The sequence below is a fragment of the Oryx dammah genome, unplaced genomic scaffold, assembly GCF_014754425.2.
Source record: "Oryx dammah isolate SB20612 unplaced genomic scaffold, SCBI_Odam_1.1 HiC_scaffold_25, whole genome shotgun sequence".
NCBI classification, from domain to species: domain Eukaryota; kingdom Metazoa; phylum Chordata; class Mammalia; order Artiodactyla; family Bovidae; genus Oryx; species Oryx dammah.
The window spans coordinates 73,714,914-73,731,313 of record NW_024070209.1 but is presented as its reverse complement, the minus strand read 5'-3'; the positions used below and the strand labels follow the sequence as shown (position 1 = coordinate 73,731,313).

The following is a 16,400-nucleotide window of genomic DNA, read 5'->3' as shown; positions in this document are numbered from 1 at the left end:
GATAGTTTGTGATCTGCTTAGTGGTTATAGGAATAATCTTTGTAGCCATTAATGAGTATAGGAAATTATGAACCTATATTTTAAAAACCACTCTGTTGCTTGAATCTAGCCAAAACTACTTCAAATTGTTATCCGCCAAGTACTTGAGATGCTTCGGTCTCCTCTAATTTATGTAAGAACATTCAGTGGGAAGGGATAATTGATTCCAACTAGACCTCTTTCTGGAGCTACTAGTGTTTGGTTGCGAGCAATTTTAATTCCGATATTATACTGTTAGATCGGAGTCACTCCAATATTATGTCAGATCTTACAACATGTATTGTTTTTACAAAAACTGTTAATGGCAGGTAATAGATGTGAACCACTTTCTGTCCTCTTTTCCTTCAATTTCCTCTTCTTGTTTTGGCCAGATTTCCAGTCATGTTTGATTTGTATTGCACGGCGATTACCTCGGCCTCCAGCTATTACGGGTGTAGAATCCTTTATGACCAAGCAAGATACTACAGGTACTAGCTGCAAAGTTCAGGATGTTCTTTCAGCATTAATGAATGTGACTGTCCCCTTAAAACTAATTGTGTTCCTCTCTTCTCTGCTGTTCAGCTGCTGTTCACTAGTCCTCTACAGAAAACATTTCAGATGTGGTCTTAATATTGTGCATTTTAGATACTGTCATCATTGTTACAGGAGGGTGCTGGAGAGGGAATTATTTTATAGTTATTCACATATCTCTGTTTGTTGATTATAAATTATTTCTTCAAATTCATGAAAAGAAATTGGCAATGTTAATATATTTGCTTACAAATAGATACAAAAGGGTGGTTTTAATATTGTGCATAAATGTATCTGACTATTTCATTTTTCCTTTATTCTTTTCCTTTAAATGGATTCAGCACATACTGATCAAATGCCTGAAAGTGCCTGTCATATGTATGATTGCTCTGGGTATACATGGTTGAGCAAAAAGCAATGATATGATTACAGATTTGTACTTTTTTGATGGAAAAGATGTAAGTGATAAAAGAGAAGCTAATAGGGAGGTCCTGTTTTAAAAATCAGCTGGTTAACAGAAAGCTTGTCAAGCTGATACCACACAATTAAGCCCCAAAGGATGCCAACTGTGCCAAGTAAGAGTGTTGGAAGGGTGGGTGCATTGAGGAAGGGTGCAGAATGAGTGCTCCTGATTGAGGAAACAGAGCTGCAGAAAGTTCTAACACAGAGACGTCTGTTAGAACTGAAAGGAGGATAGGAGGCAGCCACAAAGTGAGTGAGTGCCTGAAAATAAGCCCTTCTTTTTAAAGACCTACTTCAGATTTGATTTTCAGCAAAAACAAATTGTTACTGTTGTTTAATATAAAGAATTTCTCATATGTTGTTTAATTTTTTTTTTAATTTTTTATATTTTTTTAAAAAAAATTTCTTTGGCTATGCCTCGTGGCATGCTCAGGATCTTAGTTCCCCCACCCGTGATCAAGCCTGCACCCCCTGCAGTAGAAGCATGGAGCCTTAACCACCAGACCACCAGGGAATTCCCCTATATTGTTTAATCCTATCTTCACTTTGTCACGTTAGGTTTTCATCAATGAGAATTGTATATGTATCACTTACCACTCTAGTTTTAAAATAGAGATAGATACTACAGACTTAGAGCAGACCAAGATTTTAAAAATCATTTCTACTAAATTTTATTCTTTGTTAGCATTTACTTTTTTACTTTACCATTGTTTATAAGATCCTCTTACAATATTTATTAATGTTTTAGCCCCAGAAATCTTTGTTATATGCTTTATTATTGGGTTTTAAAGATAAACTCCCAACTGCTCTTACTAAAGAATAGTAGGTGGGGATACATTGGCACAGACAATTGAATACAGCAAAGAGAATGTCTGGGAGCTTAGATATTCAGCATCTAAGTGTAGTAATGATCAATTTGCATACCTTTCCTTTCCCTTTTTGAGTCTAGCATGTATGTGTTACTTTCTACCAGTGAACAACACTGGAAAAATTTAATAAACCCTTATTGAAAAACCAAAAATATTATTGCATGAAGGAAAAATAGGGTCTGTTAAAAAAATATAGCTGATCTTTTGTGTCAGTAAAACCAAAGAGGGCTTGGGAGATAGCAGAATAAAAACTTGTTGGAAAGGGGTGATGGTTAGTCCACAGAATAAATGTGGAAGACAGGGGAGGCCTAAAAATTATGAGGATAATTTAGGAACAATATAGTTCAGCTTTTCTTCAATTGTATTTCTATAAACTGAATCCTAAATTAGATTGTTTTAAAAAAGACTGTATTTTTCTATAGGAACAATGATACAACTGGTAGTTTTGTTTCTGACCAAGGACCCAGCATTAAAATCTTAATATGCCTGATTTTAGAATAAATTTGTAAAAATTAAAAAGCTCTGAATCATGGAGTAATTGTAAATCTAGAGGGAACCTCAGAGATTATAGAATCCAGCCTGCCCATTTTACACATTAGGGAATGGTGACTTTTCCAAAACCAGGCAACTAATTACTGAGAACAGGTATCTTTAGGCCCTAAAATAGGATTCTTTCTTTATATTGTGTTTTCTTTCACCAATGCACTATTAAAAGGGCATTACCATACTGTACACAGTTACCACACAAAAAATACCAGAGAAAATATAAAGAAAATATAAAGATGCCAAAATAATATGAAGTATTCTTAAAATATAAAATTGGCATTATATCATGGGATTGAGTTAGATAAACAATCATAAACTAGTTATAAAAAGTATTAGATATTTAATTCCTTAAATTTTAGCAGTACTTCCAACTCTACATGAAGTGGTTCTTGTCCCTTAAAAAAAGTTTTCTCCCTGGAAATGTTGAACAGTGGTTTGGTTGGTTTGTTAGTTAAACTTTGCTCTAGCAAGCAGAAGTATTCTAAGTCAGCCTATTTATGATTCCCTCCTAAGAACTCATCACATTACTGATCATTTGTTGCCATTGCTGCTGCTGAGTCGCTTCAGTCGTGTCTGACTCTGTGCAACCCCATAGACGGCAGCCCACCAGGCTCCCCTGTCCCTGGGATTCTCCAGGCAAGAACACTGGAGTGGGTTGCCATTTCCTTCTCCAGTGCATGAAAGTGAAAAGTGAAAGTGAAGTCTCTCAGTCGTGTCCAACTCTTAGCGACCCCTTGGACTTGCAGCCCACCAGGCTCCTCCGTCCATGGGATTTTCCAGGCAAGAGTACTGGAGTGGGGTGCCAGTGCCTTCTCCGTTGCCATTATTGATAATTTGATTACTTTCTACCCTCCATTTCTGCAATTACAGACTTCATTGCTCTCATGTGGCCTAATACTGAACTTGAACACATAAGCACACACACAGGCCTCCCTTTGTCACTGCATATGAGGAGTAATCATTTGAAGATGATATAACAGTGGATTCTCTGCTATAACCAGTTCTTAGTCCCTGATGTGATGAGACAAAAATTGAATGACTGAAACTCTCAGGAAGTCCAAAATTATCTATAGTTTCAATCACAGTCTTCACCAGGCTGTCCCCAAACTGTTCTAAAATAACAAGAATTCCCTCATTTAAATTTTGATTTATTTTCTTTCTACACTTATGCTAAGACTTGGGTGACAACCTGATCTGACATACTTGGGTATATTAGATTCTAGACCCTACTTTATAGAGGTCTAATAAAGATTTTATTTCTAAACAAACCAAGGTAAATATGTAAAGAAGGGATTAGTTAAAGAGGCACAAACAGTACAATAGATTTGAGTTGATTGTGTGAAAAAAAGGAAGATGAAGAAAAGACAGCCAGGTCTTCACAGAAGAGGAAACTTGAGAGGTGAATAAACATGAAAAATATTCAACCTTATTAATCAGGGAAATACAAAAGTTAGACCATAACATAAACCAAGCAGTGGCGAGGATGTTGGATTAACTCTTGTAAAAGTTTCTGGGAGACAGTTTAATATAAAGTTGAACATTCATGTAACCTATGACTCAACAGTTCTGTTCCTACTTATGTACCTCATGCACTATGGAAAATGTGAAAGATATTCATAGCAGTATTGATTGTAACGACAAAAAACTGGAAACAGCCTAGATTGACAGGAAAATATAAAGACAGAGGGATGTGACAAGTGTGGAGTACACACTTAATGGAATGGTATTGATGATCTTGGTAATATTCAAGTTCTGAAATTGGATGAGGCTTTGTAGGTCTCACCTTAATAATCTAACACACATACACATATATGTATATATCTCCCCTATATTATCTTATATGAATACAAGATTTATAGAAAATAAAACTGATCTGAAAAATCACCAACTGGATTAAATGGCCCCCAATTAAGAAATTTGCCTGAATTCTTCCATAATCATTCAGGAAACTTATTTAAATGTGATAACAGTATCAAATCAGCACTAAATTTTATAAAGCATATGTTCTGTTTGCAGATAGCCTAGCAGATCTTAATGTTCTCACTTATCTTTTTCTGATTTAACTTTTTTGCCTTCAGTCTTTACTCTTAAGTACAATATTGTTTACAAATCAAGAGGAGGTAGAAAAGGAAAGACTTGGTTACTTTCTCATAGTCTCTTCACTTAATTACTGGAAGTTAATTTAAACCAAAATAATATAGTTCATCTCTGCCTCTCCATCCACAGTAAGTCATTAGTATATAGATAGCAGGATCCAAAGAGCAACCCAGAAAAGTTTGACCTACATTAGTATCCATAGCTTTGGGTCTTTATGGTATGACTTTAATGCTTGATTGGTATTGAATTTTACGATGTGATACAACACACTCCAAGGCCAAAACAATTTTGTATTTTCATGTCACTGATACACTCTGTTACTATATATAATAAAAATTAATAGTGCTTTTTAGTGCTTTTGTCCATTAAGCATTTGAGAGGCAGCAGAATATTTTTAGATGCATATTAGTCTTGAAATGTGAATGACATATCCAGAGGCTATCATACATGTAAGCTTTCATTCTTTGTATAGGTAAAATCATCTCTATTGATACTAGTTCCCTGAGAGCTGCTGGCAGAACTGGCTGGGAAGATTTAGTGAGAAAGTGCATTTATGCTTTTTTCCAACCTCAAGGCAGAGAGCCATCTTATGCCAGACAACTATTTCAAGAAGGTAAGGTTTTTTTCTTTTCCTCTCAGCTATTTTCATTAACCTTGCTCTTTATTAATACTGAATAACATATATACAATCTATGGGTTGATAAGTATTTTCTTATCAAGTATTGCAAATTAGTTTTTACAATAATCAGTTTTAGGAAAGGAAGAAATGGGTAAGCAAAGTAACTCATGAGTAGATACTGAATTTTGGGATGCACATTTTAAAGAACAGGGTATCATGTGGTGGTCACTCATTCATTCATTCATTCATTCAGCAGACATGTATCAAGTTCTTCACATACATAGAACACTATGTAAGGTGCCAGGGATTCAAGGATGACAAAGCAGGGTTTTGGCTTCCAGAAGCTTAAAATCTATTGTATTGGGAGGATATATGACTCTTTTAAAGATCTGTGGCCTGGGCCATAATAATAAAGATAAAACCAAAGAATAAAAAAATTAATTCTGACTTGAAAATAAGGGATGGCTTTAGAGAGGAAGTGCTATTTTTGTCTGGCTTTTAGAAGGTCACTCCAAGCAGAACAAGCATGTCAAAGGGCTTTTAGATAGTACAGATCTATATCATGCATGTAGATCTGTACTTCATGACCGTTACAGTACCAGTATCTCCTGACTCACATGGGAGTTTCAAGTTAAAATTATGTCATATGAAATTATTAATTAATAATTAAACAACTGCTATGTCATAGTAAGTACTATGGGAATATGAAACAAGCATATTCCCACCCTTAAGGAACTTAACAGTATTTTAGGAAAGATAGGAAAAATTAGCTGAGAGTTAAGGCCAGAAAATTTATAAAGATTCAAAGATAAGAAGTTTTGATACATTTTAAAATATTGTCATGAAATTATGGGAGCCTAATATACCTTTCCCATTGTAATTTATTCTCTAATCTCTAAGTAAACAATTTCCCTGGGAAGAAACTCTTTGTATGGCTACTCCTGAAAAACAATTTAAAAAATATTTTTCATTATTCTATCACTTTTCTTAATTTTAACATTTTCCTGTTACATTAGGTTTCCTCAGTTTACAAATGATTTTTCATTCATTACGTTTTAGGTCAGCTGCTTCCTAATGGTATGTGAAGGAAGCAGCTTGATTTTTTTTTCTGGAAAGCCATCTGTTTGAATCTCACTAGTCTGTCTACTTCTGGAACAGCTTTGTACAGACTAACGGTTCTTCGGTGGGCCTCTTACTTTTACCATCCCCAAAGATGGTGTTTCAATGGATATGACCAAGAAGTTCCCCAGGCAATCCTGAAGTACAGTCAAGTTTGGAAACAATTGCAGAAAGCAACTATTGCCATCCAATAGTTTGCAACTATTGCCAACTTTGTGACTCCCTCTATCTATAGCACTTGACTTTTGTGTAAGTAGGAGATTCAGAGCACTGCCTCCACTTACTCCCTCAAGTGCCGAGGTATATGATTGTCTTCTGTTTGATTTTGACCTTAACTTTATAAGTTAAACCTTCCAAGGCTTACTTAAAAGACTTTTAGTTTTACTTGCCTATAATTTATATACATTATGACCAAGGCAAAGCAGGATTAGATTATTGTCTCATTGTCCAAATGTTAGGCTTCCCATATATGTGATTGAGCCATGGTTTAAAGCATGTGTTTCTAAACCATTGGAATTCTCTATAAAATAGATTGATTAAAGTGTAATAAGTAACTAATCATTAACATATGAAGTGAAGCAATTTAGAGAGAAATGTAAAAAAAATATAATTCAACACCTCTTCTCCATTAGTCATGTCTTAATGTCCTTTTCTTTTACTTTTTTAAGAAAAAAAAAATTTCTCAATAGAAATAACTTTTTTCTTAGAGTTAAATTCCCCAGAATTCATGTGACTCTGACTCTAGTGTTATGGAGATTCTGGACAACTTGCCAAATAGCATTTATGAATTGAGTGCATCTTTTTCTTATATGTTGTATTCATCAGTACCTAACCTGGTAAGAAAAATGTGGTCCATGAAACAGTTACATGGGAATCACCTATTAAAGATGTTGACGTACTGAATTAAAATCTCAGGTGAGGGCCCATGTATTTTAAACAAGCTCTGAAGGTGATGCTTAAGTACATCAAGTTGGAGAACTACTGGTCTGCTAAGAATGGAGAGAGATGTAAATAGCCTTTGCAGTTTCCTTGCTGCCTTTCCACTAGGGATAGTATAAAGAACTATCACTGATAGTGCTTTAGTGGCATAATATTATGCCACTGTATCCTTGATTTTCTGTAAAACTTTTAAAATATAAAACCTCTATCAGTTCAGTTCAGTCACTCAGTTGTGTCTGACTCTTTGTGACCCCATGAATCGCAGCATGCCAGGCCTCCCTGTCCATCACCAACTCCCGGAGTTCACTCAGACTCATGTCCATTGAGTCGGTGATGCCATCTAACCATCTCATCCTCTGTCGTCCCCTTTTCCTCCTGCCCTCAATCTTTACCAACATCAGGGTCTTTTCAAATAAGTCAGCTCTTCACATCAGGTGGCCAAAATATTGGAGTTTCAGCTTTAACATCAGTCCTTCCAAAGAAACACCCAGGACAGATTTCCTTTAGGATGGACTGGTTGGATCTCCTTGCAGTCCAAGGGACTCTCAAGAGTCCTCTCCAACACCACAGTTCAAAAGCATCAATTCTTCTGTGCTCAGCTTTCTTTATAGTCCAACTCTCACATCCATACATGACTACTGAAAAAACTATAGCCTTGACTAGACGGACCTTTGTTGACAAAGTAATGTCTCTGCTTTTTAATGTGCTGTCTGCTGCTGCTGCTAAGTCGCTTCAGTTGTGTTCAACTCTGTGCGACCCCATAGACAGAAGCCCACCAGGCTCCCCCGTCCCTGGGATTCTCCAGGCAGGAACACTGGAGTGGGTTGCCATTTCCTTCTCCAATGCATGAAAGTGAAAAGTGAAAGGAAAGTTGCTCAGTCGTGTCTGATTCTTAGCGACCCCATGGACTACAGCCTACCAGGCTCCTCCATCCATGGGATTTTCCAGGCAAGAGGACTGGAGTGGGGTGCCATTGCCTTCTCTGATGTGCTGTCTAGGTTGGTCATAACTTTCCTTCCAAGGAGTAAGCGTCTTTTAATTTCATGGCTGCCATCACCATCTGCAGTGATTTTGGAGCTGCGAAAAATAAAGTCAGCCACTGTTTCCCCATCTATTTGCCATGAAGTGATGGGACCAGATACCATGATCTTAGTTTTTCTGAATGTTGAGCTTTAAGCCAACTTTTTCACTCTCCTCTTTCACTTTCATCAAGAGGCTCTTTAGTTCTTCTTCACTTTGTGCCATAATGGTGGTGTCATCTGCATATCTGATATTTAGGCAAGAAAATTGGTCCTCCATCTGTCTTTTTTCCTGCCTTTAACTTACTTTTTAAAGGCAGCAGCTGGTATAAAATCCTAATGTGCATTAAAAACTTAAGTTCTTAGTTTAGTTTTTCAGCTGCTTTTGACAGAGACAGCTCACAGACTGCTTTTAAAGAGTGTTGACCATTTTATTTTCCAGAATCAAAAATTGAAAACACATTTCAGCGAAACAGTACGTGGGAGCTTGCAGGATAAACTAGATTAAAGGAGTGGTTCACCACTGAGACCGGGAGGTGAGGGGGTGCTGTATGGGTATCAGGGTCACCTGAGGAACTTCCTAAACTGGGAGGAAGTTCGTGTAGCTATATAGTTTCAAAAAGCTTCCTAAGTTCAGTTCAATTCAGAATCGTTCTTTTAGAAAAAAGTCTAGGTTAAATGTTTCCCTAAGGTGCCTGATAACATTCCTTTGGGACAGTTGTTAAACCAGATTTCTAGGTTCTTTGAAGAGTTTCTGGAGTGTCAGTACTACCACATCAGTATCACCCCTCCTCACTAAGTATTCTAAAACTCAGGGTCAAGGATCAAAACCTGACAAAGCTAAATCAGAAAACAAGATCAGAATCTGTGATCAAATGTAATTCCGAATAGTTTAGTCCATTTCTCAGTCTTACTTATGGAGAAAATTTGGCGTGTAGAGCAATACTCTAACCAGTCAGTCCTGTAAAGAATTACGGCTCTCATTGTTCAGTTGCTAAGACAAGTCCGACTCTTTGTGACCCCATGGACTAAAAACGCCAGGACTCCAAGTCCTTCACTCTTTCCTGGAGTTTGCTCAAACTTATGTCCATTGTATCGATATGCCATGCAACCATCTCATCCTTGGTTGTCCCTTCTCCTCCTGTCCTGTCTTTCCCAGAAACAGTCTTTTGCAGTGAGTTGGCTCTTCACATCAGGTGGCCAAAGTATTGGAGCTTCAGCTTCAGCATTAGTCCTTCCAGCACATATTCAGGGTTGATTTCCTTTAGGATTGACTGGTTTGATCTCCTTGCTGTCCAAGGGACTCCCAAGACTCTTCTCCAGCACCACAATTCAAAAGCATCAATTGTTCAGCACTCAGCATTCTTTATGGTTCAGCTCTCACATCTGCACATGGCTACTAGAAAAACCGTAGCTTTGACTATATGGTCCTTTGTCAGCAAAGTGACAAAGGTCTGCTTTTTAATATGCTGTCTAGGTTGGTCATGGCTTTCCTCCCAAGAAGCAAGCCTCTTTTAATTTCATGGCTGCAGTCACCATCTGCAGTGATTTTGGAGCCCAGGAAAATAAAATCTGTCACTATTTCCACTTTGTCCCCTTCTATTTGCCATGAAGTGATGAGACTGGATGCTGTGATCTTATGCTCTTTTGAATGTTGAGTTTTAAGCCAGTTTTTTCATTCTCCTCTTTCACTCTTATCGAGAGGCTCTTTAGTTCCTCTTCCACCTAATGAGTGGTATCATCTGAGGTATATGTAGTGTATCTGAGGTTGTTGACATTTCTCCTGGCAATCTTGATTCCTGCTTGTGATTCATCCATCCCAACATTTTGCATGATGTATTCTGCATATAAGTTAAATATGTGGGGTCACAATATTCAGCCTTGAAAACTCCTTTTCTCAATTTTGAACCAGTCTGTTGTTCCATGTCCAGTTCTTACTGTTGCTTCTTGACCTTCATACAGGTCTCAGGAGGCAGGTAAGGTAGTCTGGTATTCCCATCTCTTTAGGAATTTTCCACAGTTTGTTGTGATACACAGTCAGAGGTTTGGCGTCGTCAATAGAAACAGAAATAGACGTTCTTCTGGAATTCCGTTGCTTTCTCTATGATCCAATAAATGTTAGCAATCTGATCTCTGGTTCCTCTGCCTTTTCTAAATCCAACTTCTATCTTTGGAAATTCTTGGTTCATGTACTGTTGAAGTCTAGCTTGAAGGATTTTGACCATTACTTCACTGGCATGTGAAATGAGTACAGTTGTGTGGTACTTTGAACATTCTTTGGCATTGCCCTTCTTTGGGATTGAAATGAAAACTAAACTTTTCCAGTCCTGTGGCCACTGCTGAGTTTTCCAAATTTATTGACATATTGTGTGCAGCACTTTTACAGCACCAACTTTCAGGATTTGAAATAGCTCAGCTGGAATTCTATCACCTCTACTAGCTTTGTTTGAGGTAATGGTTCCTAAAGCCCACTTGACTTCACAATCCAGGATGTCTGGCTCTAGGTGACTGACCACACCATCATGGTTATCTGGGTCATTAAAACCTTTTTTGTATAGTTCTTCAGTGTATTGTTGGCACATATTCTTAATATCTTCCTTCTCCAGAGGATCTTCCCTACCTAAGGATCCAACCCAAACCTCCTGCATTGCAGGCAGATTCTTTACTGTGTGAGCCACTAGAGAAGCCCTATGGCTCCAATACTCACATCTTAATTCAAAATTTTAGATTGTTATACAGAGTTGAAGCTATTAGTATAAGAGGTATCTTGGTATTGGCCGAATGTGAGTGTGACACAGGACGCAAGTACTTTGGAAGCTACATATTTTTTGTTTGTTTTTTCTTTGGTATTTATTCAGGAAATATTCATTAAGTACCTGCTATATACCAGGCTCCATGCTAGGTATTATCTCACAGTAAACTGGCTCCATTTTAGTGATACTGGGCAAAGGTTAATTTGTATTATTAAGTCCTAAACTTATAAATGAGAGAGTCAGAGTTCATACCTAAATCTGATTCCTAGGCTTTTATTGTTTTCATTGATCTGTACTGCTTTCCTTTTCCTGAGTCTTATTCTGTACATTGTTATCCAAAATAAACCATTTAACTTCAAAACTTGAACTGTAAAAAGAAAAATCTTGTAATAATTTTCCTGTATTAAGTTAGTAGAGGTTCCTCAATTTTAGAATTTTCATTAATTTAGCATCTTCCAAATTAAGGCAGCATAATTACCAAAGAACTCTTAATGTTTCTGTAATCCACATAAATTATCTTAATGCATGCTTCAGTCAATTCAGTCAAGTCCGACTCTTTGCAACCCTGGTGACTCTTTGCAGTCTACCAGGCTTCTCTGTCCATGGGATTCTCCAGGCAAGAATAATGGAGTGGGTTGCCGTGCCCTTCACCAGGGAATCTTCCCGACCCAGGGGTCAAACCAACATCTCTTATATCTCCTGCATTGGCAGGGGTTTTTCTACCACTGGCATACCTGGGAAGCCCAAGTATCTTAATGTTTCTATGTTAATATTCTCCGAGATTCTAGTTCTTTCTCACTTTACAGGGCGTGTCAATAAGTCAAGAAATTTGTCTCCAATAATTTTCATTACAAAAGTAAATCTGGATTTCTACACAGACAAAAACATAAAATACAATATAAGCATTTGAGAAGATAGGTAAGATTTAAAATCTATCCTTTAAAGAAAAATGGTAGTAGTTGATCAGTATTAACAAATCAATATTAACCTATTGAGATGAAATTCAAGTTGAATTTCAGTTAGCAAATATGTACTCAGTTCAGTTCAGTTCAGTTGAGTCGCTTAGTTGACTCTTTGCGACCCCATGAATCGCAGCACGCCAGGTCTCCCTGTCGATAACCAACTCCCAGAGTTCACTCAGACTCACGTCCATCAAGTCAGTGATGCCAGCTAGCCATCTCTGTGATCCCCTTCTCCTCCTGTCCCCAGTCCCTCCCAGCATCAGAGTCTTTTCCAATGAGTTAACTTTTCGCATGAGGTGGCCAAAGTACTGGAGTTTCAGCTTTAGCATCATTCCTTCCAAAGAACACCCAGGGCTGATCTCCTTTAGAATGGACTGGTTGGATCTCCTTGCAGTCCAAGGGACTCTCAAGAGTCTTCTCCAGCACCACAGTTCAAAAGCATCAATTCTTCAGTGCTCAGCTTTCTTCACAGTCCAACTCTCACATCCATACATGACCACTGGAAAAACCATAGCCTTGACTAGACAGACCTTTGTTGGCAAAGTCATGTCTCTGCTTTTCAACATGCTATCTAGGTTGGTCGTAACTTTCCTCCCAAGGAGTAAGTGTCTTTTAATTTCATGGCTGCAGTCACCATCTGCAGTGATTTTGGAGCCCAAAAAAATAAACTCTGACACTGTTTCCACTGTTTCCCCATCTATTTCCCATGAAGTGATGGGACTAGATGCCATGATCTTTGTTTTTGAATGTTGAGCTTTAAGCCAACTTTTTCACTCTCCTCTTTCACTTTCATCAAGAGGCTTTTGAGTTCCTCTTCACTTTCTGCCATAAGGATGGTGTCATCTGCATATCTGAGGTTATTGATATTTCTCCCGGCAATCTTGATTCCGGCCTGTGCTTCTTCCAGTCCAGCATTTCTCATGATGTACTCTGCATATAAGTTAAATAAGCAGGGTGACAATACACAGCCTTGTTGTACTCCTTTTCCTATTTGGAACCAGTCTGTTGTTCCATGTCCAGTTCTAACTGTTGCTTCCTGACCTGCGTATAGATTTCTCAAGAGGCAGGTCAGGTGGTCTGGTATTCCCATCTCTTTCAGAATTTTCCACAGTTTATTGTGATCCACACAGTCAAAGGCTTTGGCATAGTCGATAAAGCAGAAATAGATGTTTTTTCTGGAACTCTTGCTTTTTCGATGATCCAGCAGATGTTGGCCATTTGATCTCTGGTTCCTCTGCCTTTTCTAAAACCAGCTTGAACATCTGGAAGTTCACGGTTCACGTATTGCTGAAGCCTGGCTTAGAGAATTTTGAGCATTACATTACTAGCATGTGAGATGAGTGCAACTGTATATGCAAAGCATCGTATAGTTTCAATGGAGAGTGGAAAACAAGAACGGGACATAGTATTAACTCATGTTTATTCTACCTGAAGAAGAAAAATAAATGTATTAAAGGTTATCTACTCCTACTCAAAGAGCTATAGAAGAGATATTTAGAAAATAATGAAGAATAAGATTGGAAATGCAAAATGAAATTGTATGTATGGAGCTCTACTGTCCACTATTGTAGTCACTAGCCACATCCATCTACTGAGTACCTGACATGTGGCAAATGTGAGTAAGGAACTGAATTTTAAATTTCATTTTCCACATTATGGTAGTGACTGATGCCTACCATATTGGACAATGAGTTCAATGGTGAAGAGCCAATGAATGTTGCAGCAGAATGATCCTAATGAGAAATAAATACTGATGAGGAAATAGAATGACATAAGCAAAATAACATGAAATACATATTGTATCTTTTCTTGCCCTTTATTTATATTTATAACTAAATATATATTTATAACTTTCTCATTGTCCCACACTAATAATTTATCTTAAAATACCACCTTTTTGTTACAACTGTTTTTTCCAAAATATATTGTCAAAAGATATTGACAGATGGGAATTAATATTTTTTAGGGTTTTGTCATAACAAACATTTAACTTATATCCTTACACAGAAATTACTGGTTTTCATTAAGACTTTTTTATCATTTATTATTTCACTAGATACTAAATTTTTCCATATTTTATTTGGTAAATGTGCCAAGATTTGGCTGAAATTGCCAGATGGGTAAGAAGTCCTTGCAGTTAAGTTTATATCCTGATTTTGGTACTGAGGGAGATTTATGCATGTAACAGATTTCCAGCAGATTATGCCCTCTTCAGTTTACATGGTGTACCCAAGACAATAAAATAGAGCCTGGCTTCTCATTGCTTAAAGTAATATGTAGCTTCAAAAATTATCAATTGGTCATTTTGTCTTTTTCATATGTCTTTAAAGTGTGATTGAAGCTCTTTCTAAAATGTCTTTGAAAATAGGACTAACAGTCATTACAGGCTAAATTATATAGTCATTTGTGGTAATAATTCTTATATTTAAGTGAATATGATTTTTAACCTTGGTATAGCTGAATCTACCTATTAAATCTTCCTTAAAAAAGAATTCTGTTGTATTACTGAAACACTGATGACATTTTCTTATTTAGTAGTCTGGTGTAGCCTTTATGTATTTCATAAAAATCAACCAGTAGAGTTAGAGTTTCATCTGTTGTTAATAAAGCCTTAAGACAAACGTAACTCATGTTGTGTATTTAGTGATTCAATTGCCTTAATCTAGGTTTTATTCTGTATTAATAATCAGAGGCTTTATTATTAATTTGCTTATTAGTAAACTAAATTCAAACATCAAAAATAATGTATATGACTATAGTAATTTGTCGGGATGGATCTTTTTGATTCACATTCCTGAGTGAAAAACTAAATTTGAATTTCGGTTAAAGAGTTCTGCAGACTAATCAAAACTTGGTGAATTTTGTGCTTTGTTGATATCTCAATAAAGCTGTTTTTAAAAATCAGCCCGCTAAAGGGGTGGAAAACCTTGTTAGAGATAATACTGAAAAGGAGAGAGGAGAAAGTTACTTCTTGGTCTTTTTAATGAACACTTAATAAATTTAAGGAGCTGCCCCATTATAGGGAAAGATTGGGTTGACTTTTTTGTGGTTTGTGGTTTCTTCATAATCACAGCTTCTGTGAGGAGGCACCCATTCAAGTAGAACTGAATTAAAACCTGTCTTCAGACTGTATATTCACCCCGAATCATTTTTTCCCCTCAGATATCTGCTTTATCTGAACCATACCTTGAGTCTGAGCAGGTAGCAATTGGAGGGACATTTAAATGAGGTTCTAGGTAGAAATAAGGCTTGGTAACTCTCCTCTGCCCAAAGTGTAAGTGTCAGCATTTTAACTAGGTTTCTCTTTTGTTTGAAACAGTGATGACTCGTGGCACTGCCTCCAGCCCATCCTATAGATTCATATTGAATGATGGGACAATGCTTAGCGCCCACACCAAGTGTAAACTTTGCTACCCTCAAAGTCCAGACATGCAACCTTTCATCATGGGAATTCATATCATCGACAGGTACTACTTATTTGCAGAGTTTCATATGAAATAAGTCAGTTCACATATCTCTTCTTAGAGAAGAAAGTTTTATACTCTTGATGGCTAGAAAACGAGTTTTACATTAGGCATTTAACTAGCATGGTGAGAATATAATCAGTATATCCATACTGAGTTTTATAGTTTTGTCGCCTAACAATAGCTTTGTTGTTCAAAAAGGGAGAAAGGAAAGGTGTGGCTGAATATATGGTTTAGGGATAAAAACCAAAAAGATGGCTAAAACTTTCCAGCTTTCCATATATAAACTTATGGTCTTATAAAAGATTCAAGTTTATTAGTACTTTATTTTTAATTTTAAAAGTGCTTTATTTTCATTAAGGCAAAACTCAGTGGCTTCTGAGTTCAAGTTGACAGTTTCCCAAGCTACAAATTATTTAACTATCAACTTGAGATATTTGAATGTCACTGCCTCTAATTTGTTCTCCTTTCAAAATGTGTTTTACACTATTATATATGGTAAATTCATGAACCATTCTTTTATCGTATGAATTATTCAAGACTCTACATTTACAACTATTTAAAATTTAGCATTAAACAAAAACAAAGACATTTTCCCTCACTTCATCTTTCCCTCATCTGATATATTTGCTTATTGGAACATGGTAATACCAGTCACAAATCTGTTGTCGTAATTATGGATTTGAGTAAAAGAACTTGATGAAAATCTGAATTCAGTATTCTGCTTTTTCTAATTTTAGTTTAATTTATGCTTGTGAGTGGAATTAGCACAGTTCTTTTTTTCATATTGTGATTTCTCTTTCAAAACATCTGCTATGTCTGCATGTCACCCTTTTTAATTTTTACATCAGTGACACAGTATTTTCCTTACCCAGTCTTCCTCTTTGGAGTTGAAATACTTAAAAGGTATAATGAAGGGAGTCATGAGTAAATACTTTGTAACCAGAAGTGTGGGAAGTTTCTCTTTCCACCAAAAGTCTGATGTAGTGTTACTTATTTGTA

At 36.7% G+C, this 16,400-nt stretch overlaps 1 protein-coding gene across 8 annotated transcripts in view; it reads left to right on the top strand.

Annotated features, from left to right (window-relative positions):
- Nucleotides 1–16,400, top strand: part of NCOA1 (nuclear receptor coactivator 1) — a 220,965-nt gene that overhangs the window by 148,099 nt on the left and 56,466 nt on the right. For all 8 annotated transcript variants that reach the window (XM_040224480.1, XM_040224484.1, XM_040224483.1 and 5 more), the window contains 3 exons: nucleotides 411–506; nucleotides 4,996–5,136; nucleotides 15,254–15,401. In XM_040224480.1, the coding sequence (XP_040080414.1) occupies nucleotides 411–506; nucleotides 4,996–5,136; nucleotides 15,254–15,401 (385 nt within the window). The remainder of the gene's footprint in view (nucleotides 1–410; nucleotides 507–4,995; nucleotides 5,137–15,253; nucleotides 15,402–16,400) is intronic.